Here is a 22,263-nt window from a genome sequence, read left to right as displayed (position 1 = left end):
AGGACAGGCCATCCATCAAGGGGCACAAGGAATGAGGCTCTAGAAGCTGGAAAAGGCAGGAAAGCAGATTCTACCCTAGAACCTCTAGAGGAAGAATGGTCCTGCCAACACCTTGAGTTCTGCCCAGCGCGATGGAGTTTGGATTTCTGACCACCAGAATGATACGACGATAAATAAGTCTTGTTTAAAGCCTCCGAGGTGGTGGTGATTGGCTAGAGCAGCCCAGGAACCCAGGTCCGGCGTGCAGAGCCAACTCGGAGCCTCTGCGGAGGCTGGCAGCATAGGGGGGTAGACAGACCGTGGGGTTGGTTGGGGGGAGCTGGTTCTGATTAGCCCCGGCCCCGTGACCCCTAGTTGAGCCGGCAGGGTCAGCTGAGAGAGCGCCGTGATGCTGTTCTGTAAGCAGAAGACCACCCCATGAGCATTGACACAAACCCGTCTCTGCATGGGGACAGAGAGCTCTGGTCACAGTCATCAGGCGCTCCAAACCCCAAACCATAGATGAAAGGCACCCTCCAGCCAGAGCGACGGCACATCGTAAGCCCCACAACAAATACCTTTGAGGATCTAAGTGCTTTTTCAGTTCACCTTTTGGGAGACACAAGGCCGGGCAGGTGCTGCGTGCCTGGTGACGCACCCTGTCTCCGGCAGGTGCGATGGGGGGGACCCTAGCCTCCCGGGGGACTATTTCTGGCCTGTCGTCTCGCTAGTCTGGGGGGGTCCCATAGCCAAGTCCGCAGTTTGTAGCCAGGATCTTGTTCTGTGCAGACTCGAGCGTTTCCTGACAGTCTGCTCTGGGGGCCGGGCTTGAGGGTGCCAAAGTCTTCCCTGTGTTTGTGTTGAGGAGTAGAGATGGACTGCTGGGGCCCGAGGCCTGGGAGTGGAACAGGGAGGCTAGCTAGATGTCCACCAGGCCGCCTGGAGAATCCTGTCTGTCCCACGCGGAGTCCTTGTATGTGCTTTCCCTCATGTCTACAGTGAGAGCTCTCAGCCCACCTTTCCCAAAGGCCCGGCCAGTTCCAGAATATTTGCCGGTGTCCTGGGACAGGGTGGAGGGGGCTGTCGTGGTCGCCCGGAAGTCCCTTGCGATCTGAATGGTCATCCAGGAGGCCTGGAGGCCCCAAGATGTGCTGGGCTGAAAAAGCCCTGAGCAGCTGGAGTGGACCGTGCCGTTGCCATTCGAGTGTGGAGATGAACTCCTGCCTCCAAGCCTGTGAGCCTCCCATCCCCCACCCGGGCCTGGCTGCCCCTGTGTGAGCGCTGGACCATGTCGGGGAGAAGACCGTAGACGTTGTATGAGGACTCTCCTTTGCAGAAACTGAACATAGAGTGACACTAAGGGGACTGGGGGGTGTCTGTGCAGCACAGTGGACCCAGAGCACACAGGGCCCCCAGACTCTCTCTCCCCTCCCCCAACTCCTACCTGTTCAGTCCTTTGGGCTGATTAGGTTCTAAGTCAGGCCCTGCCTCAAGATGGTGAGATGGCGGGGGCGCCTGGGTGGCTCAGTGGGTTAAAGCCTTTGCCTTCGGCTCGGGTCATGATCCCAGGGTGTTGGGATCGAGTCCCACATCAGGCTTTCTGCTCAGCAGGGAGCCTGCTTCCCTTTCTCTCCGCCTGCCTCTCTGCCTACTTGTGATGACTGTCTGTCAAGTAAATAAATCAAATCTTAAAAAAAGAAAAAAAGATGGCAAGATGGCGGTGGGCTCGCAGGCCACCCTCCTCATCACCTCTCTACCCCTAAGGGGGCCAGCAAGGGCCTGGTCCTGACTGGAGCTCGCAGCCCTCCCTGGCTATTTCTGAGGCCAGGCCCTCTGTTGCATTCACCTGGTTCCCAGCCCCCATCTCCTGCCTCACGCCTGCTTTCCCCTCTTCTCCTTTCTCTGGGCTTACTCACCCCCTAGCTGGCCCCATCCGGTCTCATGAGTTTGGGCCCCAACTCTTTGGCGATGTCAGCAGCCCAGACAGGTGCAGCTCTACCCACTCAAGGTTACACCTGTCCCCAAGCTGTCCCCCAGCCTCTTGTTCCCAGCTGTCCTCCTCCAATAGCTGGGGCAAAACCCAAGTCACCGTCGACTTTTGTCCCTCCCTCATGCCTCACGTCCAGTGGCCCACGGCTCCCACCGGCCCTGCCTTGAGGACGCACTCAGAATCGGAGGGCTTCTCCACCTCCACTGTCACTTTCGAGTCTCTTCTGAATCTTTGCAGCTGGTCTCCGTGTTTCCACCCCCATGTCTGCTCCACACAGAGCAGGTGGAAGGAGTCTTTAAAGTGCCAGAACGCTCCAGGGCCCCTCACTCGGAGAAACCAGAGTTCTTCCAACAACATTCAAGGCACAATATGGTCTGATGCTCCTGCCCTTACTGCTCTGTCCCCGGGTCCTTCCCTGCCACTGCCCCTCCAGCCATGCTGGCTTCCTCGCATGTACCTGCACGCGTCAGGCAAACGGCTGCCCCAAGCCTCTGCCCTTCTCTCTGCCCTGAGGGCTTCTCCACGTCCGCAGGGCCCTCTCCCTTACCTGCGTTCACCATTCAGACCGCAGCCCCCCAGCCCCGCCGTCTTTTCCCTTCTCTGACACCGCTTCCTCGGATAACTTGGCACATCTGACACACTGTATTCATTTACTCAGACATGTTGATTGCCACTTCCACTAGAAAGTTCCCCAGAGGCAGGATGTCTTGTCTGTAATGGTCTCCAGTGCCTGGAATGGTGCCCAGCACACAGTAGGTGCCCAGTCAGTATCTGGTGAATAAATGAATGCAAGAAGGACTTAGGTCTGAACCACGTGGCCATGTCTCCGCGCCTGAAGCCCACAGGTTGAGAATAGAGCAGGGGGGATGTCTCCCAAAGAGAAACCAGGTGCCATGATGAGAAGAAGGGACCTGGGTGCTGAGTGGGTCCGACAAGGCTCCTTCTGGAGACGTTGTATCTGAAGTGGAAAGACGCTGGGAGTCGCGTGGAGTGAGCCCTTCTCTGCTAGGGGAATGCTGTTCCTGGAAACACTAATGCATGATGGCATTGCGGGGGGGATCGGGGCTTCCTGTGGGAAAATGCCCAGGAAGAAAGCTTCTTACTCTCTCTTTAATTCAGACCATATTGCAGCCCCCTGAGCTGGACGAGGCTTGTTGCCTTAGCTTACCTCTTTAAATCTTGCACAAAGATCCAGGACAAGTATATCTTGGTTTCTGGGAAACTTGCCAAATGAGGCAGATACACAGCTGAATTCAAGCACCGGTGTTAAATCAGCTTAAGAATCTGTGGCAAAAAAAAAAAGCCAAACTGGGCTTTTCAGCTAATTAGGGTAGGTCATGGTTACCCATATCAGCACAGCTACTGTGAGCCTATGAGGGGTGAGGGAGAAGGGGCTGGCTCACTTGCTGAAGAGCGACGGAGAGGACTACTTCATGGATTATGCTGCCCACAGGAAAGGGGAAGCTGCAAGTTCTGGCTGAGCTCTAGCAGCCCCTGATTTCCTTTGGGCAAGCCCTTTCCTTTCCCTTTGCTTCCCGCTCCTTCAGCATGTTAGGGTGGGCCTCCAAGAAAAATATCCCATGTTTAGATAGTTTGAACAGAATGGGACAGAAAACCCAAGATAATGATAGATTGACAAGATAAAAGCGTATTTATTTTATAAACAGCATCTGAAGATAGGCCATCCAGAATGATGGCTTCATGATTCTCAGGTACCCAGACTCCTTAGTATCCTGCCCCAGGGTCCAAAACAGCTGCTGAAGCTCCCACCGTCACATCTATATTCCAGTCAGCAGGAAGGAGGGTGGACTGAAGAATGGCATGTCTCCTCCCTTTAAATCACATGTTTCCATTTACATCTCTTTGGCAGAATGTTGTCATGTGGTCATAAATAAGTTTTATTCCTGTGATCCACCTGCCCATCTGAAATGTAGGGATGTAGGGGCTCCCGGCTCAGTCAGTAGAGCATACAGCTCTTGATGTCAGGGTCGTGAGTTCAAGCCCCAGGATGGGTGTAGAGCATACTATAATTAAATGAATGAATGAATGAATGAGTGAATGAATACCAAGTTTAAAAAAAAAAGAAAGGAAAGTATAGGGATCTGATCTTAAGGAAGACGGGGAGAGCTGATATTGGTGAACAGTTAGTCTCTGCCACAGTGGGACTCTCTTACTGATTCCCTACAGCAGCTGCCCACATGGAATGTGTTACTGGGATTCTAGTTCCATCTCTCCTTGGTCCTGGTCTGAGGTTGGAGGTTTAGTATGCCTGTGTTTTATCCCTGGAGCCATGATGTGCACCGAAACAGAGCTTCTACACCCTTGCTGAGCCTCAGCAGAAGGAAATTTTATGAAAGAGTTCTGTTATGTCGACTCCGAGATGCGTATCTTTTCCGTACTTGAACATCTAAAATGCAGTCTGTGTTGGTGAGGCGGGCTCAGCAGCTGTCCTTGCTGCCTCCCGCACCTCCGAGTTCTCAGTGGGAGGAAAATCCTGTGGATGATAGGGAAGCCCTGATGTCAAATGCTGACGTCAGAGGAGCGGGGACTGCGTGGAACGGCACGCGGGCTGCAACAACTTCGAGACAGAGTGACTCAGGGGCATCGGACCCTGAATGTAGGGAGGTTTTAGGAAGACCTTAAAGAACTTATTTCATGTGTATGTTCCTTTTTTATTTACAAGAGTGATAGATGCTTTTAAAAATCTGGGTCTGGGGCACCTGAGTGACTCAGTCTGTTGAGCGTCTGACTCTTGATTTCGGCTCAGGTCGTGACTTGGGGTCCTGAGATCTAGCCTGACATCAGGCTCCATGGAGCCTGCTCCAGATTCTCTCTCTCCGTCTCCCTCTGCTTCTCCCCACCTTTCTCCCCTTCTCAAACAAGGAAACAAAAAGTTTAAAAATCTGGATATGAATCTAAAAGAGTAAAGAACAAAAAACTAGATAAAGTACATACAAAGAGTTCTGAATAATAAGAACTCATTATATGAGCAGCACTTCCAAAATTACTTTGTGAGGACCCCCGGGTGGCTCTGTTGGTTAAGCGTCTGCCTTCAGCTCAGGTCATGATCCCAGGGTCCTGGGATGGAGCCCTGCACCAGGCTTCCTGCTCAGGGGGGACTCTGTTTCTCCGTCCTCCCCTCCACACCACTCGTGTTCTCTCTCGCTCTTTCCCGGTCTGAAATAAATTATATCTTAAAAAATATATGTAATTACTTTGTGTGTATCCTAGGAGTGAACAAATAAGCAAAAATATTATGGAGGATGAGGGCCAGACTTCTTACTATGGCAGAAAAAATTACAAAAAAGGGGGAAATTAGAAAAAAAAATTTTTTTTGAGCATGCCGCTCTTAATCTCAGGGTCATGAGTTCAAACCCCATGTTGGGTGTGGAGTGTACTTTTAAAAAAAATTAAAATTAAAAATTTCTTTTAAAAAACGTGTTGAATTGGGAATTGAAGGTATCGGTATAAATTTCAGATTTGTGCACACACACTCGGATAGATACAGAAGTGTGTGTGTTAATGTACTGACATACATATCCTAATTCTGCCTGTTGAGACCACTTAGAACAGTGGCACCCCAGTGCCGATGAGCATCCCTAGTGCCTAAATCTTGGTTTCTAAACAGCACCCTGCAGTACAAGGAGACTGGGCTCCCTGGAGAAGCGGTCGATTCCAGGATTCAGGCAGAGAAAATACGAAGTGAATTTCCAGCATCATAAGGGACTAGAAAATAGAAACTACTCAGAAAGTAATGGGTGTGAGTTAAAGAACACAATTTGGAGAAGCCAACATGGAGGAAACCCCCCCCACCATGGCCCAATCTGACACAGTTTAAACAATGAAATAATGATAGCCGTGAATTACAACCCACTCCATAGAATAACTATCCCCGAGTCCATATGGATGTAAACAAGTAATTGAATGAAGAAGTAAATGGAAGAGAAAGGAGAGCTCTTTCTCACAGGAGGACTCCAATTAATAAATGGAGAAGGGATGCTCGAAACTGAAAAGTATCCTAAGAAAACATGACAGTAATAACTGTAGGCAAGAGGCGTCCGTGGCTGCTATGATCAGTGGGGGAATCTGTGATGGGAAACAGGAGGTTGTCTAGTCTGAAAGTGTCTTCTCACAAGATTCTGACTAATTACAGAGAGAAAGTAGTAACTTTAGAGAAACTTGCAAACACGACCTGAATCAAGGGGTCAAGGTCAGCGTCCCCAGCAGTAAAACAGACTGACATCACCTACTTACTAATGGAATGCGAGGAGAAGGGCACATGGTGTCTGTTCTGTTCTTGCCAAAAATGCGTAACTGCGGCCTGAGCCTCAGGAAACAACAGGCAGGCCCGAACTGAGGGGCGTCCTGCAGAGGTAACCAATCCGTGTTCGTCACAAGTGTCAGCATCATGAAAGACAAAGACAGACTGAACGACTGCCCCCGAGTCCACAAGAACTACCAGCAACGTGGATCGTGGATTGGGACATAATTGGGAAAACTGTTGAAATTGATGCAAGGTCTGTAGATGACTTCACAACATCGTGGCAGTGTCTCGTTTCCTGCCCTCTCTAGTTTCTCCTTGTTGTGTTACAGTCTTGTAGCACGATGACATTAGGGGAAGCTGGGTGACGGGGGTGTGGGCGATTTCTGTGCTTTGTTTTTTCTTCACTTTCTCTAGAAAGTTGAAATTCTTTCAGGATGAAATGTTTAAAGTGGGGGATGGGTTATGTCTGAATTGGCAATGTTTTTTTCTCTTCTGTTAGTACATAAAATGTTAGTGTGAGTTAGAATCAGTGGTATCTTAGATTTGATCAAATCTGCCATGTAGAGTAAAAATCTCCTGCTCTACCTTCCAAACCATATCCTTCCCTAGAGACAAGCACTCTGACAGCTCCCCTGACTCAGGTGAGGACTTTTTTTTTTTAAGATCTTATTTGTTGGGGCGCCTGGGTGGCTCAGTGGGTTAAGCCTCTGCCTTCGGCTCAGGTCATGATCTCAGGGTCCTGGGATCGAGCCCCGCATCGGGCTCTCTGCTCAGCAGGGAGCCTGCTTCCCCCTCTCTCTCTGCCTGCCTCTCTGCCTGCTTGTGATCTCTCTGTCAAATAAATACAGTCTTTTAAAAAAAAAAACTTCTTGTTAATTTGAGGGAGAGAGAAAGAAGTACAGGCGGGGAGGAGGGGCAGAGGGGGAGGGAGAAGCAGACTCTCCGCTGAGCAGGGAGCCCGATGTGGGGCTCGATCCCCAGACTCTGGGATCATGACCAGAGCTGAAGGCTGACGCTTAACTGACTGAGCCACCAGGTGCCCCTGCCTTTTTTTCTTTTTTTAATTTGCAAATATATGTATTGTGGTGCACATATGTTTTGCTTAAATGGGTTTGTTTATACTTAATATTCTGTGATATCCCTTTTTATCTTGACTGCGTATTTTAGAACGCTTTCCCCATTTCAGCGGAAATACAGAAATACCGCATATTTTAAATAGCTTATGGTGCTCGGGGTGTAGATGTCCCATTCTCCTGACAGTCATTTGGGTTGTTTCCACCTATTTTTTCCTGTTCCAAACAATGCATCCTTGCACACCCTGCCTCACAGTGTATCCTGTGATTAGAATAAACACCTAAAGACAGACTTGCAGAGTTGACAGATATTTGCATTTTTTATAAACTACCAAGTTCCACTCCAAATAAAGTTGAGCCCACTGCAGTGCAAGCAAGAGTATATAAATCCGACCTCAGAGTCTATAAAACCCTGTGCTGTTTCCCCACAACCTCACCCACGCTGAATGCTATCCATCTTTCAATACTTTGGAGTCTAAAGTGAAGAATCAGTCATTCACCTCGTTCAACCAAAACATATCAGGTGCCCTCAGAAAAGATTCATGATTGGTTTTGGGGTCATGTAGGGAATGTGATGGGGAAAGGCCTCCGGCTGGAGGGAACAGCACAAGCAAAGTCACGTGCTTCCGGTGGGTAGCAATGTGCCCACTGGGTCAGCTGGGGGCCTTAGTTGTGAGGGTCAGTATCCACATATGGCTGCCTTAAGCCCAGTGGAATGTGCTGGAAGGATGAGGGTGTGTGTTAGGGTGGCTGCGGTTATGGGGCAATGGGAATTCATAGACCCAAATCAAAGGGAAAACAGAGCTGGCCTAGTTCAGACTGTTATGAATCAAGGGGCCATAGCCAGAGAGAAGATCTAGAAGGCTGGGACAGCTATAAGTGCTATCCCCTGTATCCTGCTGTTGGGCATCTACCGAGGGAGGCAGAAGGTACATGGAGTGTGGGTTCAAGAGCACAGGCTCTGGGTTCCCTTCCCGGCTCTGCCACAAGGGACCTACACCTGTCACTCCTGCCTTGCGCCTTCCTTTTTTCTCATCTGTGGAACAGAGATGCTGAAGGAAGGTCTCGTCCTATCCGGGCTCTGCCCCTGGTGCTGTCCCAGCCTTTTGAGGTCAGGATGGGAACAGGGAGAGGGCTGGAAGGGGCCAGCTATGGGTATGGTTCCAAATTCCCTAGATAGTGCATTTGGAAGTGGAATTCCTTATTTCTGGGGTCCTCCCAGAAATTTCTTGTCCCCCAGTTTCTGGGGATTCTTTTCAAACTACTTTGCTGGCATGGGGAGAGTGGTGGAAAGGCGTCTGGGTGCACAGGCTTGGACATGAGTCGCGAGCGCCCCCTCTGCAATGTCGTTGTCCACGGCCCAGATCCCTCCCCCACGGTGGAGCTGGCCAGGCCCCCTCGGACTCTGCTCCTGGTTGTGACTTATTTCATTTGCTTTTGACTTTTCCCGTAATAATGGGATCTTATAACCAGAACTTTCAGGAATGCAGTATCCACAGGGCACCTTGGACCATGACCTTGACCATGACCTGCCAGAGGCCCCCTCACTCTTAGAGCTGAAAGAATACAAACCATTGCACACTCCTGCCTCTTCTCTTTCAGTCTAGTTTCTTCCTGCACCACAAGGTCTGGTTCACCTGGAGGGCTTCTCCTGCCTATGCCGACTTCATTCTCTGTCTTGCCGTTCTGCGGCTTCAGTTCCTGTGTGGCTCAGTGGGACAGCGAGGGGTTTTCTGGGGTGGGGAGCGATTCTTCATTGTGCAACACTGTCCCTGCATGGCACCCTTCTCCTGTCTGGCTCCTGGGCACTAAACACTTGCAGGGGTCCCCAGTTGCTGAGACGACAACAGCTCCCCACAGTATATTTCCAGACATTCCCATTCCACTGTGTGAGCAGTGTTTCCATTCAGAAATTGCTTTATTAGTTGATGTAGCTACTGCTGATCACTTTAATGGACACATTGAATAGTTTCAGGAATGACCATAGTAGTCATTTACATATATATATATATATATATATATATTTTTTTTTTTTTTTGAGAGGTGGGAAGGACAGAGAGCGAGAGAGAGAATCTCTAGCAGACTCCATGCCCAAGCCGGGGCTCAGCCTTACCACCCTGAGATCATGACCTGAGCTGAGATCAAGAATCAGGCACTTAACCAGCTGAGCTACCCAGGAGCGCACCCCCAATCACTTATATTTTTAACCGTAACTTATCTGAGGGTTTATAGGGCCCAAGCCTCAGCATAGAATCACATTTAAAGAAGCACATACCAGGAACCAAAAGTAATTAATTTTTTTAAAAGATTTTATTTATTTATTTGACAGACAGAGATCACAAGTAGGCAGAGGGGCAGGCAGAGAGAGAGGAGGAAGCAGGCCCCCCGCTGAGCAGAGAGCCCAATGTGGGGCTCCATACCAGGACCCTGGGATCATGACCTGAGCCATCAAAGGCAAAGCCATCAACCCACTGAGCCACCCAGGCACCCTGGAACCAAAAGTAATTTAAAAAAAGTGCAACTCCTCTTAAAGAATCACCCCCATTCGCGCTGCCCAGGAGCCCCTGTCACCACTCCCAGATCTCCTCTGTGCTGACAGGTCTCTGTCACGCAAAAGAAGTCGTTTCCCTCTATAGCGAACATTAGTGTAGTCTCCCTTCCAGTAGGCAGGGATCCCTCCTCCAGCAGAAGACAGCAGGAAAAGAGCTCCGGGCTTGCCTTCAGTATGCAGAGGAAGTAAAGGAAGCCCCCAGTGCCCTATTCTCAATTCTTTTTGTCTCATCCAAATGGGTACCAAAATCTTCCTTTGAAAAAGCATTTTCTGCCCGACGTCTCTGACGCACCTCTGAGGCAGGCAGAGGAACAAGGAACGCTCAGGTTCCCATTTTGCAGATAAGCATCCTTTCTGTGATTTGCCCAAAATAAAGCTAGGCAGTGAGTGAAGAAATATCGGCCAGTGTTCCGATGACTCCAGGCCTCAACACGGAGGGAGCAGGAAAGTGGAGGGCTAGAATGGTCCCAGGCTTGTTTGGATCAAACACACTGGGTTGCCTTTAGGGAATCAGGGATCAGAGGGGAGAAAAAAGGGTGGGGTGAGAAGAACCATCACTGTTGCTTCCCAGACCCCTGGGGTCGTCCCCACACCTGCACCCCCAGCTCCGTGCACCACCCCCACCTCCTGCCACCTGAGCCCCGGCTTCCTCTGCAGGAGGTTGGTAGGAATCTCTCTCCTATCCCCAGCTTAACTGGGATAGAATTGCTATTTAACATTACGTACATTTGAGGTGTACAATGTGTTGATTTCATAAGGAATTACATTTTCCTTTAGCTTAGCATCTAGGTGCTTTTCTTTTGTTTTTTTTAAACCATAACTTTCCCGGGAAGAAGCCTCTCTGCCAGCCCAGCCGGACGTCTCTGATCTACAGCCCCACATCACCACCTGCTGGGCCCTGGGCTGCCTGTGCTTTCCCGGGGCTGCCACGTTCCCAGCTCCCTGGATTATCAAATTTCTCTCCAGCCCCCTTCCCCACCGCCCCCTCGATCCTGGGCCATCTGTCCCTGTGCTGCCCACTCTCAGTCCTCTGAATAGCTCCATCCTTGGGGAGGAGGGTTTCGTAACCGGCCTGGGTGAGGGGAGGGACACCCCAGTACTGCCAGGGCGTTCAGTCGAGGTGGTTATTCACGGAAACTGGCAGCTAAAAAAAGTCCTAATGGGGGAAGAGTTTTCCAAGGAGGGGGCCCTTCTTTCAGCTCCCTGTCCCCCCCTCCCCCCCACCCCCGTGGATGGATGAGTGTGCACACATCGGAAAGGATGGGAGAGAAAGGGGGGAGGGGAGAGGATGCCTTTCTAAAAATACAGCCCATCTGCCCTGTGTTCTCTGGTTTCCCCGGAAACCACTGGGAAGAGAGTGCACCACCGGAGGTGTGGGACCTGGGGGCCTGAGCGGGCAGGGACCTCCCTGTGCTGGGGACGGGGCTCTCCCAAGAGCTCTCTGCAGCTCTCCATTAGCCGTCCATGAGGCCTGGGTGACCAGCAGCTCCCAGCCCAACCTCAGCCTATTTGAGCCCCAAACTAGGCTCCGGTGGGGACTCCCATGTAATCTCGAGGCACTACCTACCTAATGCTGATGCTTCCTGCTTCTAACAAGAGGGAAGGAAGCCCAGGGAAGGTCTGGAGCTGCACGCTGGTGTCCTGACCGTCTGTCACAGAAATCAGTTCCATCTGAGGCCCTGTGCCCTTGCGTCCCCGGCACCCACCACGCCAACTCCACAGTCACTGGGCCTTCTGCAGGGAGAAGGGGCAGGCTGGGGTGCACCTTCTGACCAACCAGCTGGTGGGACTGTCAGCCTTTCGGGGCAGAAGGGAAGGTCCAAGGGCTTCCCCCTTGAGAAGATGAAAATAGAATTGAAGCAGGACAGACAAACGGGAGGAAGGCGAGGAATCCATCCTTCCCGGTCAGGGGGCTGTGGCCCTAAGGAATGAGCTCCAGACCCAAGTAGGAATCCAAAGACCCCATTTCCAGGCCTGGCCCCCTCTGGGCATGCCGTGGAACCTCTTGGTTTCCTTATCTCACTTTCCTGGAGGGTGAAGTTAAGTAGCACAAGGAAGTACTTCATGAGCCGTGAAATGCTTGCGAGAAGGAAACGATGGTGCTCTTCATATCGTCTCTAAAAATTGCTGGTTTTTCTGGATTTCAGAGTGTGGACCCCTGTTTTCAGTCCTCCACCCAGGAAGGATGCCCATAAACTTTACGATGTGCATCCTTCCAGGCCTGTCTGTGGGGCTGGTCCTATTTTGTAATCTCAGTGATCCTGTATGTTTTAGAACTTCTTCTTCCATTTATTAGAATACAATAATTCCCCCCATGTTATTACATCATCATTCACAAGTGATTGACCCACAGTTTGTCTGGTGCTTCTTCATGGACATTTAGCTTTTTCTAGTTTATTATTATTATTCGAGAAAGCACAGAGGTGAGCATTTTTACAGATAAATCATGAGGTACCCTGTCTGGTTTCCTTAGGAAATGCCTTCCAGGGAGAGGACTGCTGAGTCCCAGACATGAACCTTTTAAATCACTTTAATTCATTCTGCAAAACTGTCCTCCAGAAAGAGGTAGCCGTTTCTACACCCACAGATGGGACACAAGAAGCGCTGGCTTCCGTCATCATTACCCGCACTGCTGACACTGTGCCAAGTCCATGGGCAAAAAAGAAAAAAAAAAGTATCTTGTTTTTGCCTTAATTTTAATTTCTTTGACTTCTCATGAGCTTTATTTTCTCGTGTATTTATTGGTCAATTTTAATCATTTTACAGATTTCCAGTTCACCTCCTTGGCTAGTTTTTCTCTTAGTGCGTTCTAATCTGTGCCCTCATAAGATCCAAGTGAGGATCACGGGTGTGTGTGGGGGTGGGGTGGGGTGTGATCCGGCGGGGGGGGTGCTCCACAAATTGTCTCTGACCTCTCCTCCCTCACCACGGGCTCCTCCAAATGTCCACGCCCAGCCAGGCATGCACACACACACGTGCACACATAACGATTTCCTGAGGTTCAGACTGAAGCCTTGGTCTCCCAGGGACACCCAGCTGTTACGGGTTGGGGGCTCTTATCTGGGGGCTGTAGGTTGAACGGTCGTCCCTCCCTGTGGCTGGAACATTTAGCTCAGCACCCCCTCTTTCAACCTCACTGTTCGCTCTGCCTGCCGTGCTCTCAGGGCCATCCCCGGCCAGGCTTTTCCTCCCAGGCCCCAAGGCAGCCCTTGATTCTGTTCCTCCCTGTGCCCCCCAGGACCCCACTGTCCACTTCCAACCACCGCGGGCTTCTGTCTGCTTCTGCGCCTGCATTCGGCTTCCCCACACCCATCCTTCTTCATCTCAATGAAGGCAGAATTTTTCTTGAAATTGTTTTAAGAATCATCCTGTGGTGCTTTTTCTCTTCTTTATTCTTTCTTTCTAAGCATCTTTTAACTTTTTAAGAGCAAATAATATAATGACGGCCTCAGAGCTAAACAGGCGGGTCTTGCAAACGCAGCCTCGATGCCCCTGTGAAGCCCCGCGCTGAGGGGGCACTTAGGGACCAGGAAGGGAGGGGGTCAGGGGGTTCCAGAAACGAAGTGGTGGGTGTGGTCCCCTGCGCCCCTGCACGGCGCTTGTGCTGTCCTCCTCTACACCAGGGAGATTCAGCAGCAGGGCCCAACCGTCGTCCTCCCTCCCTAGGGCTCCTGCTCCACGACGTGACCATGGCCGGGCTGCAGGAGCTGCGATTCCCCGAGGAAAAGCCACTGCTCCGGGGCCAGGACGCTGCCGAGCTGGTGAGTGGCCTTTTGCGGTCCTGGGGTAGAGGGCGCCACCTCGTGGCCAAGAAGGAAACCGCGTGCCTTCCCTCCAGTTTTGCCGATGGCCAGGAGCCCAGGGACCCTCCTTGGGGAGCCGGGCGCCTGGAGTCCTCCGGCCACCCTGAGACCCAGCCCTCTGCGCTGTGGCTTTTGCTGCCTTTGAGGTGGAGAGGCTCTTTAGGAGAGTTAGTCCCATTTCAGTGATGTGAAAACTGAGGCACAGAAAGTTAACTGACTTGGCCAAGGTCACAGAGCTGTTGGGAAGGAGGCCATGCTCAACCCTTGGTTCTGGGAGGTGATGGAGCCCCAAGAGGGTACCCTCTGGGCAGTGGCAGGGCCTTGCCTCCTCTGCGGACTTCTCTTCTAACTTCTAACACTGGGTGTTAGACTCCAGAGTTGTTTGTACCCCACATTTTCTTGTTGTGGTGATGCCTGGTGCAGCCTCCTTTTCCCTTCCTGCAAAGTAAAGCTGTGCATCCACTGCTCAGAGAATCCTTGAGCATGGGGACCGCGGGTCTCTGCTGGTTGTGCCGCTCACCTCTCAGTTTACAGATGGGGAAGCCAGGAGCCCCGTCCCCAAAACCTCGGCACACTGGTCTCTGCCCTGCCCTCTCACACCCTCTGGCCGGGACCTGAGCACGAGAACCGCCGAGTGCCTTGTGTTGGGACAGTGGCTGGCTGGGGCTCCAGGGGCCAGCCACACCAGGCTGGCAGTCCCGCCCCTTATCTTCAAGACAGAATCTTGGGTTAACGGAGAAGACCTGAATATGTGGGGGCAGCCCCCAGGAATGGTCAGGGAGCGGCTGGTGAGCTGCCGCCTTCCTTCTAGCTGTCTCCCTGGCCTGTTCCAAGGCCCCCCATCTCCTGTCTCGGGGCTGCCAGGAGCCTCCCCAGTGCTCTCCTTACTCTACAGCCTTTTAAAATATATCATGTCACTTTCTGCTTAAAGCTGGCCAGTGCCTGCCACCTGGCTCGGGCTGCAACCACCGTCCTTCCCAGGCCCAGGAGGAGGTCTGCACCCCACCCCCAGCCTCCTCTCCTGCCGAGGGGCCGGCTACTCTTCCTTGAACCAGCCACTCCTGTCCCCAGCTGCTGCTTCCTCCTAGGGTACCTTGCTCCAAACTTGTCCTCACTTTATTCAGGCTCTGTCCCAATGCCCCCTCCTCAAAGAGGCCTTCTCCAACTCCAAGTCCAATACTGACCCCCTAACAGGGATCCTGTCCGTTTTATTACTGGTCTCCCCAGGGCCTAGCGGAGCCTTGTACACCTAAGGCTCTCGGCGAAGAGGGTCGGGTCATCGCAGATTGTGATGTGTCTCAGAAGAAGGAAGTTTCCCAGAACTTCCTGAAAAAGTGCACCCCCCAACCACCCCCCATTTCGAGGCAAGCAGAGCCCGGCCTGCTTGCGAGTCTAGGTGGGTAGACGGTACCCTTGGGGACCCCTGCACCCTGCTGCAAGAGCTGAGGCGTGGGGGTTCCGGAGCAGCTGCCCAGAGGCGCGGCCTGCAGGTACCAGTTGTCTGTGGGCAGCACAGAGATCTGAGGGCACCCTGGCCTCGTGCATCCCGGCCTGGCTCTCCCACCCTCCACCTCTGCAGGACACCCCAAGAGATGCCCCCACGCCCCTTCCCTGCCAGTCTGGCCCGGTCCTTACTGCCCCCCAAACCTGACTTGGTGAGCGTGGCGCCTTTGACCAGCACCCTGGCTCTGCCTTCTGTCTGCTGCATTTGGCGTCCCCCTTCATCCCTCCTGGACCCGGACCTGAGTTTGCCACCGTGACGTGCCCTCCCTGCCTGATGATCTGTGTTTCAGCCCTGAGCCCCCCACCGCTTCTCTCTTCCCCCGGCCTGGCACAAACCTTGTGCCCTAGCCCTGGTCACATCGTCATCAATGGCCCCATCCCCAACACCTCCCCCCCCCCCCCAGACACCCGTGTGCTCCCAGCATGGCCACTGCAGGTTCTTGTGACCTCACTCTTGGCCTTCCAGAGCCATTCTGGCTCTCTCTTTCCCAGCCGTTCCCCGGTTCTCTCTCCCAGCTGCAGCACAGGAAGGCGTCTGTCCCCTCGCTTCTTAAACCTACTGCGGTCTGCTGGGTGTCAACTCTTTGTGTCCAGTGGGGAATGCAGAGTCCCACATCCTTACCCACCATCGAGCTCACCATTCCAGGCTTGCTTGCCTTGGAAGACCCGGACGCCAGGCGTGTCCAGGGCTCCACGGGGCATTTGTTGCTCCTTCGGCCCGTGCTGTGTCCCCATCCTCTGTCTCCCCCAAGCCGCTGCTGGGCCTCCTCCCAGCTGGGCCCTCTCGCCACCTGTCTGCCTCAGACTGTTCCTGCTTTCCTTCCAGGACCTCCTGGGCCCCTGGGTTGGCGTGTATCATCCCTGCGCTTTCTTCGTTTGCTCCTGCCCCTCCAAGGCCTTCCCATCTCCCGGCGACCCCCCAGCCCGGTCGAATCGCGCAGCACACCCCGCCATTATCTGCCTCATCCTTTGTGTTGATTTTGTTTTTCACAAAACCGCTTCCTCCTCTCCCGCTCTTAGGGTCTTGAGTCTAGAAATCTCTCCGATCTCCTTCCCTGCCCTCCGGCTTGGGCGTGACCTTCCAGTGAGAGGCTTCATCAGGCACCAGCCTCATCCCCTTCCCCGAGACCCCCCATCCCCTCCCTCAGAGGTTCAGGAGTGGCCTGGTCACCTCCGCTGCGCTCTCCACCCCTCCCGCAGGCAGAACCCTCAGGCCCCGGAGGAGCTGAGAAGTGAGGCCAGAGGACAGCCCCTGTGTATGCGACAGTCCCAGCCACGGGAAACCTGGCTTTCCTCTTGGGGTGGGAGACCCTCTAGAGCGGGCTCATTCTGTCCACCGCCCCCACCGCCCTAACTGCCAGAAAGGAGGGGGTTAAACTTATCCTTATGTTGAGAGTAAAATATCCGAATTGCTGGTTTCATTCTTTTCCTTTTGGGGTCGTCTTCGGTCTTGTCCATTAGCAGCGCAGCCCTTGTCTCGCCCTTCTCAGATAACATCTTGGTCCTAATCTGTCTCATTTATCCATGAATTCATGGGTAGAGCCTCCTGGAGCTTGTGCAGCACAGAAGGTCAAGTGCAGGAGTATAAAGGACAGAGTGACCGCGCTTCTCCTTAATCCTCGCGGACGGAGGCTGTGAAGCGAGGTGGCCCACCCCGTTTGTCACAGCCGAGGTTTCTAGACAGGCACAGCAGAAAGCAAGGCAGAGGGCCAGGGTCTCTGCTTTTCCTGGACATGTGCCACTCCCCTCTTAACCCTATGAGGTTTCCTTCACTAGACCAGACCCACAGAGGACACACACGTGGGGTTCTAGCCCCCTCTTCCACTCCGCATCGCACGCCACTGCCTTGGAAACAGTGGGTGCTTCCAAGCTGATTCCCCTCATTTGCAAAAGCAGACGCTCACCCGGCTCTGTCTGGGTTTGGGGAGCCCATTCTGGCCCAGGCTTTATGGGGAGAGCAGAGCCGGACGGGGTCCTGCCCTCATGGGACTTGCAGCCCAGCGGGAAGGATGGGCACCAGCGACTCCCACTGTACGGTGGACCTCTGTGCTTTGAGAGCACAAAGCAGGCAGGTCTGGAAAGGTGGGAGGAGCCGAAGACCCAGACAGAGACTTTGTGCAGCTTGGAAAAGCCCCAAGTTCCTCCCTCCCTGGGCCTCAGCTTCCCCATATCTAATGTGGGTGTGTTCGTCCTGCCTCTCTCTGCCCTCCTTCCCTGACATCCTCTGCGGTGAGGCCTCAGCGGTCTGACCTTTAGGGGGCGGGGGAGGCAGCAGGGCAGAGGGCAGAAGGACCCCCAGCAAGGATTTGGCTCCAGAGTTCCCACCACTTTCTGGCCAGGTGAGTCAGTCTCTCTAAAGCCTCCCCCTTCCCACCTGTAAGATAGACATCTCCACATTTTCAATTAATAGGTAAAGTTGGTCTGAGTAGCTACTAGTAGGCTTATCCACCAGGCACTTAACTTGCCCGCTGCCTGGCAAGCCCTGGGTCGCCTTTGTTAACATGAAGCTGGACCCGGGAACACAGCAAGTGCGTCTGCTCCAGGCTGAGCCGCCCGAGCCCCTGGAGCCCCTGGAGCCCCTGGAGCCCCTGGAGCCCCCGGGCCAGACAGGGCCTAACGTGCCGCCCCTCTTTCTGCCTTCCCTCAGGAGAACTCCGACACCTTCCTCTTGGCTGTGGACACAGACTGGAAGGTAGGTCTCCGCTCCACCTCCCCAGATGGGGGACTGCCAGCCGCCAGCCCCTGACCTTGCCCAGCCTGGTCCCAGAGGAGGGTCCCCGCCCTTCTCACAGCCTCCAGGACCCACCCTCTCTTCACCCCAGCTTTCCCTGCTCCCTGCTCCGTGGAGACAGGCCTCCGCTTCCCCGCTGGGACCGGAGCAGGGGTGAGGCCTGGGGGAAGCGGGGATGGAGCTGGGCTGCTGTCATCTGAATCGGCACTTTCCTCCAGTGAGGCTGGCTCTGCAATAGCTCCCGTTTCCGTGGAAACCGTCGCCGGGACAACCGTGTCCTCTCGAGTTTGATGCCAGGTTCCCTGTGAAAATTGAAATCGTTCTTTGTGTTTATTCCTCTGCACGGTGCCATTCCTTCCCTCTGAGTCCCATCGTTGCCCTCTCTTTCCGGCCTCAGAAAACATCTGAAGGCAGACGCGGCGGGAACCTCCACGGGTTCCAGAGCGCTGCTGGCCATCAAAAGCTGCTGAACCAAATCAGACCCTTCTAGGACCTTCCTCCTGGCTGGCCGGAAGGGCCCTCTCCTGAGCCTGCCTTCAGTTTGGTTCGGTCTCAGAGATCACCCTCTGCCCCGTGCCCCCCCCTCCCCCGCGCCCCCACAGCCCCAGCCTCCCGGTCTGGATGCCAGGGTGACGCAAGGTGGGGAGGCCAGCAGGCTCCTCCCCCCGGCACCCTGCGCTGCAGCAGGGACCCGGATCCCAGGCCTGTGCGTCAGGCCCTGGGTCATGTGTCCCTTCAAGGACACCAGAGGAGGCCTCGGAGCAGCCCGAGTGCATGTGCTCCCGTCCCCTGGGAGCACCGGTTCCAAACACAAAGGGCTCTGGAGCTGAGGACAGGATGGGGTCTGGGGAACAAACGGGAGCCCAGGAGCAGGGAGAGGAGGGATGTGGCCAGGAGGTGGCCCAGCCCCAGCTGGGGATCTATGCGGGCACCTCAAGGGGGACTTCTTGTTCTCCCAACTCGGAGGAAGACAGGACAAAAAGCCCCTTTGTGCCAGGAGGGGGCTGAAGAAGTAGAATCCCCAAAAGGCCAGAGTAGACATGGCTGACAGCAGGTGGGACCCACCAGACCAGTAGTGTTGACCGCCAGCCCCCAAAACACAGCTGGGGAGTACGAAAGGGGCCAGGGGAATCCTGGGCTCCTTTGCACCTGTTCCCCATTGGCCAGGCCAAGCTGGCTGGCCAGCTGTGTTCAGGCCCCCTTGCTCCGTAAGGGACAGCAGGTATTAGAGGCACCTGCCCCTCTACTCCATTTACACCCCCAGAGGCTGCTGCCTCTTTTTTCTTTTTTTCCCTCGAAAAGCGGCTGAGAGGATGCGTGGCCCTTATCTGGGCCAAGGCCTGGCAGGAATTTTATCCCCTTTTCGTTCCTTGCCTCAATGGACCCAGCCAGTGGGGGAGGCAAGACAAACAAGAACCCAACAGACCTGGGTCCAGGGCCTGTCCCTTCCACTTGTGGGCCGTGTGACTTCCAGCACCTGTCACTACATTATGTGCACAGTGGGAACAGAGAGCTCAGACCTCCCTGGGAAGTGATGCCCGAGGCCCAGCACTCTGATTCCGAGCTCCCGGTGACTGTGGCCTCCAGAGCGTGGAGTCAGAGGCATGCAGCCCGGGTGTGGTCCCTGCTCCTGTGTGATGTTGGGCAGGTGACAGAAGCTCTCTGTGCTTCATTTTCCTCATCTGTAAAGTGGATGTTAAGGAGATAAAATAAGGTCACATGTGCAAGGTGTTTGGAAGAGGCTGGCAAGTGGGAGATATGCTAATAAGCATTTGCTGCCCTTAACAATGTGACCCCAGGACCTGAGTGCTAAGGTGCTGGAAAGCTCCGTGTTTACTAGCTAAGTGGGACAGTAAACTTCTCTGTGCTTTAGTTTTTCCATCCTTTTCCATAGCTGTGTGAGGACTCTGTGTTATCCTTGCAGCTATCCATGCAGACAGCATAGCTATTCTCCCATTTACAGATGTGGAGGCTCAGAGAGGTTGACTGACTTGCCCAGGGTCACACAGCAGAGAAGTGACAGAGATATAGCTGGAGCCAAGGTTTGGCTGGCTAGGACCTGACCCTGCCTTATCCAACCACAGTCCAGGGAAAGGACCACAGTGTGGAAAGACACACGGATTGCCCTGTTTCTCCCCTTAGGGCCTGGGCAGGCATGAGGTCAGGTCTGGAGCCCCTCACGGAGCTCTTGCTTGTTTTCACAGCAACTCTTCAGGAAGGCTGGATTCCTGTGTTACGGTTGAGCCTGAAGCACAGAGAAATTACAAATCCTTACCTGGGGTTACCCGGCTAGTGGGTAGGGGATCCGGGACTTGAACTCGGGTCTTTGGTTTCGAAGCCAGTGAGCTGAGCAGAAATGAGGGCCTTGGCTGGGAGTAGGCAGTGTCCAGGGTTAGCTTCTCACTGGGGACCAAGAGTGGCAGAGTCCCTCGGAGGTCAGAGGTTGGACTAGGCATAAGGTTGGATGGGGACCACAGAAGAGCAGTGGGAGGACAACCCTCGTCCCCTTTAAGGAGCAGGTAGGAGGCGTAAGTGAACAGGGCAGGGGTTGGGCTGTGCCAGAGTGGCCGCGGGGACCAAAGAGCATGGCCCATCTCTAAGGGGCAAGGGGACACCCCATTCCGCACCCTCGCTGTGCCGGGAGAGTGCAGAGTACGGGGTCCCCAGAGCCAGAGGTCACAGATGGGGCAGGGAAAGTTGTTGGTGCGCTCAGGGCAGAGGACGTGGCCGGAAATAGCACACATAGCAGGTGTTGACCAGGTCACTGGATGCCCAGAGATGGGGAGGCGACCCCCTCGCCCCAGGGCTGCCAGCCAGCGTGCAGGGCTGGCAGAGCAGGCTGGCCTGAGTGGCGCGTTCCTTCATGAAAGAGACGGAATGGGGCCACAGGCGCCCAGCACCCTCCTCTGAGTCGTTCCTGCTTCTCTCAGTCCTTGGGCTCCCTCCTAGGCTCCACTCCTGACCCATTTCCTCTCCTCTCCTCTGCCTCCTCCTTCCCAGTTTACTCTATCCATGGTCTCCAGCCAGCTCCCCACACAAGTCCTTGCTGCTCAGGAGGTCAGGGCATGGGCCGGCGCTGGCCGTGCATCCTGCCCCCGCCCCCACCCCCGGTTGGCCCCAGGACAGAGAGCTGGGGAGTCTGCAGGAGGGGGGCAACCCTCGTCCTCGGCTGCTTTGGTAGGCTGACTCCTGTTCTTCTTCTCCCATGGTGGCCTCCAGCCCCTTGCTGTAGGATGCAGGTGGGAGGGCAAAGCCGGTGTGTGCCCACCATGCCGCTGGTCCTGCCAATGGCCCTGTGGGCAGGCACGGGGCATACATGTGGATAGAGTGGGGGCTGCCCTAAGGGAGACCCTGGGGAGTGGAGGAGGAGCAGGCCCTGGAACAGGGTCACCACAGAAGGTTGCCCCAGATAGCCAGTCACTCCCCCATCCTCTCAAGGTTAAGTGATCCAGACCTCCCTGAGGCGGAGGCTGGGCTCCCAGCCCTCTCAGGCCCTCCCTGCTCCCCAGGGAACGGGTCAAGGACTGTGCCATCCAGGGCATGCCTGTGTGCCCTGCCGTATGTTGGGGTGCGTGTCCATGAGCGGCTCCTGGGTCCCTGACACAGGACACACCTGTATGGGAAGATTCTTGTCTCATCTTCCCAGGATCCTGCATGCGGCTGGGGGCGGGGGGTGCCTGTGTGCTGGGGGTGGGCAGGATGCAGGGCCTGGGGACCAGCAAGGATGCTGTGTTGCTGGGAAGCGGGGGAGCAGGAGGAGGAGCAGGAGCAGGGGTGAGTGAGGACTTTGGAAGCCAATGAGAGCCGGGTTCGTCTCCCGCCCGCCAATCTGGAAGCAGGGGCTGGGGAGAGCGAGTGGCTGCTCAGGAACCCCGCAGGGAGGCGGGGCGGGCCATCGGCTGGGCTCTGCATATAAATGGCCCAGGGAGCGGCACCCCATCACAGCACCGCCATCTCCCCCTCGCTCTGCCCCCTCCCTCTGGACCCTGGTGACTCAGGCCTTTGTTTGCCCTGCCTGGTAGAGGCGGATCGCCTTCTCGCTCGGCAAGATGCCGGAGTGCTGGGATGGGGTGAGTGAGGGCTCTGGGGGCGGCCAGGTGGGTAGGGAGGAAGGGACAGCCCTGTGCCTCTGGTGGTGGAGCTGCTTTCGGTCGCCTCACCTTGGGCATCAAGGAGGCAAGGCCGGCAGCAGGTTCTAGAGTCCCTGGTGCCCCTGGCCTGCAGCAGTGGCTAGGGGGTGCGCTGCTAGCCAGGGCCTGCGGGGAAGGGCCAAAAGCCGCAGAAAGCGGAATGAGCTGTGCAACCTGCCTGCAAGCCTGGGCGCACGCACCTCCCACTGACGGTGTGCCCTTGGCCTGGCAGGTGCCCG

General features: G+C 54.7%; 1 protein-coding gene across 3 annotated transcripts in view; it reads left to right on the top strand.

Annotated features, from left to right (window-relative positions):
• The window catches only part of NDRG4 (NDRG family member 4), a 40,821-nt gene that overhangs the window by 5,912 nt on the left and 12,646 nt on the right, over positions 1-22,263 (top strand). For all 3 annotated transcript variants that reach the window (XM_080829657.1, XM_080829658.1, XM_080829656.1), the window contains exons 2-3: positions 13,524-13,618; positions 17,811-17,855. In XM_080829657.1, coding sequence (XP_080685783.1) covers positions 13,524-13,618; positions 17,811-17,855 — 140 coding nt within the window. The remainder of the gene's footprint in view (positions 1-13,523; positions 13,619-17,810; positions 17,856-22,263) is intronic.

Source organism: Martes martes, assembly GCF_963455335.1.
Source record: "Martes martes genome assembly, chromosome: 17".
NCBI lineage: Eukaryota > Metazoa > Chordata > Mammalia > Carnivora > Mustelidae > Martes > Martes martes.
The sequence above is the reverse complement of the archived record's forward strand: the minus strand, read 5'-3'. Positions and strand labels throughout refer to the sequence as shown.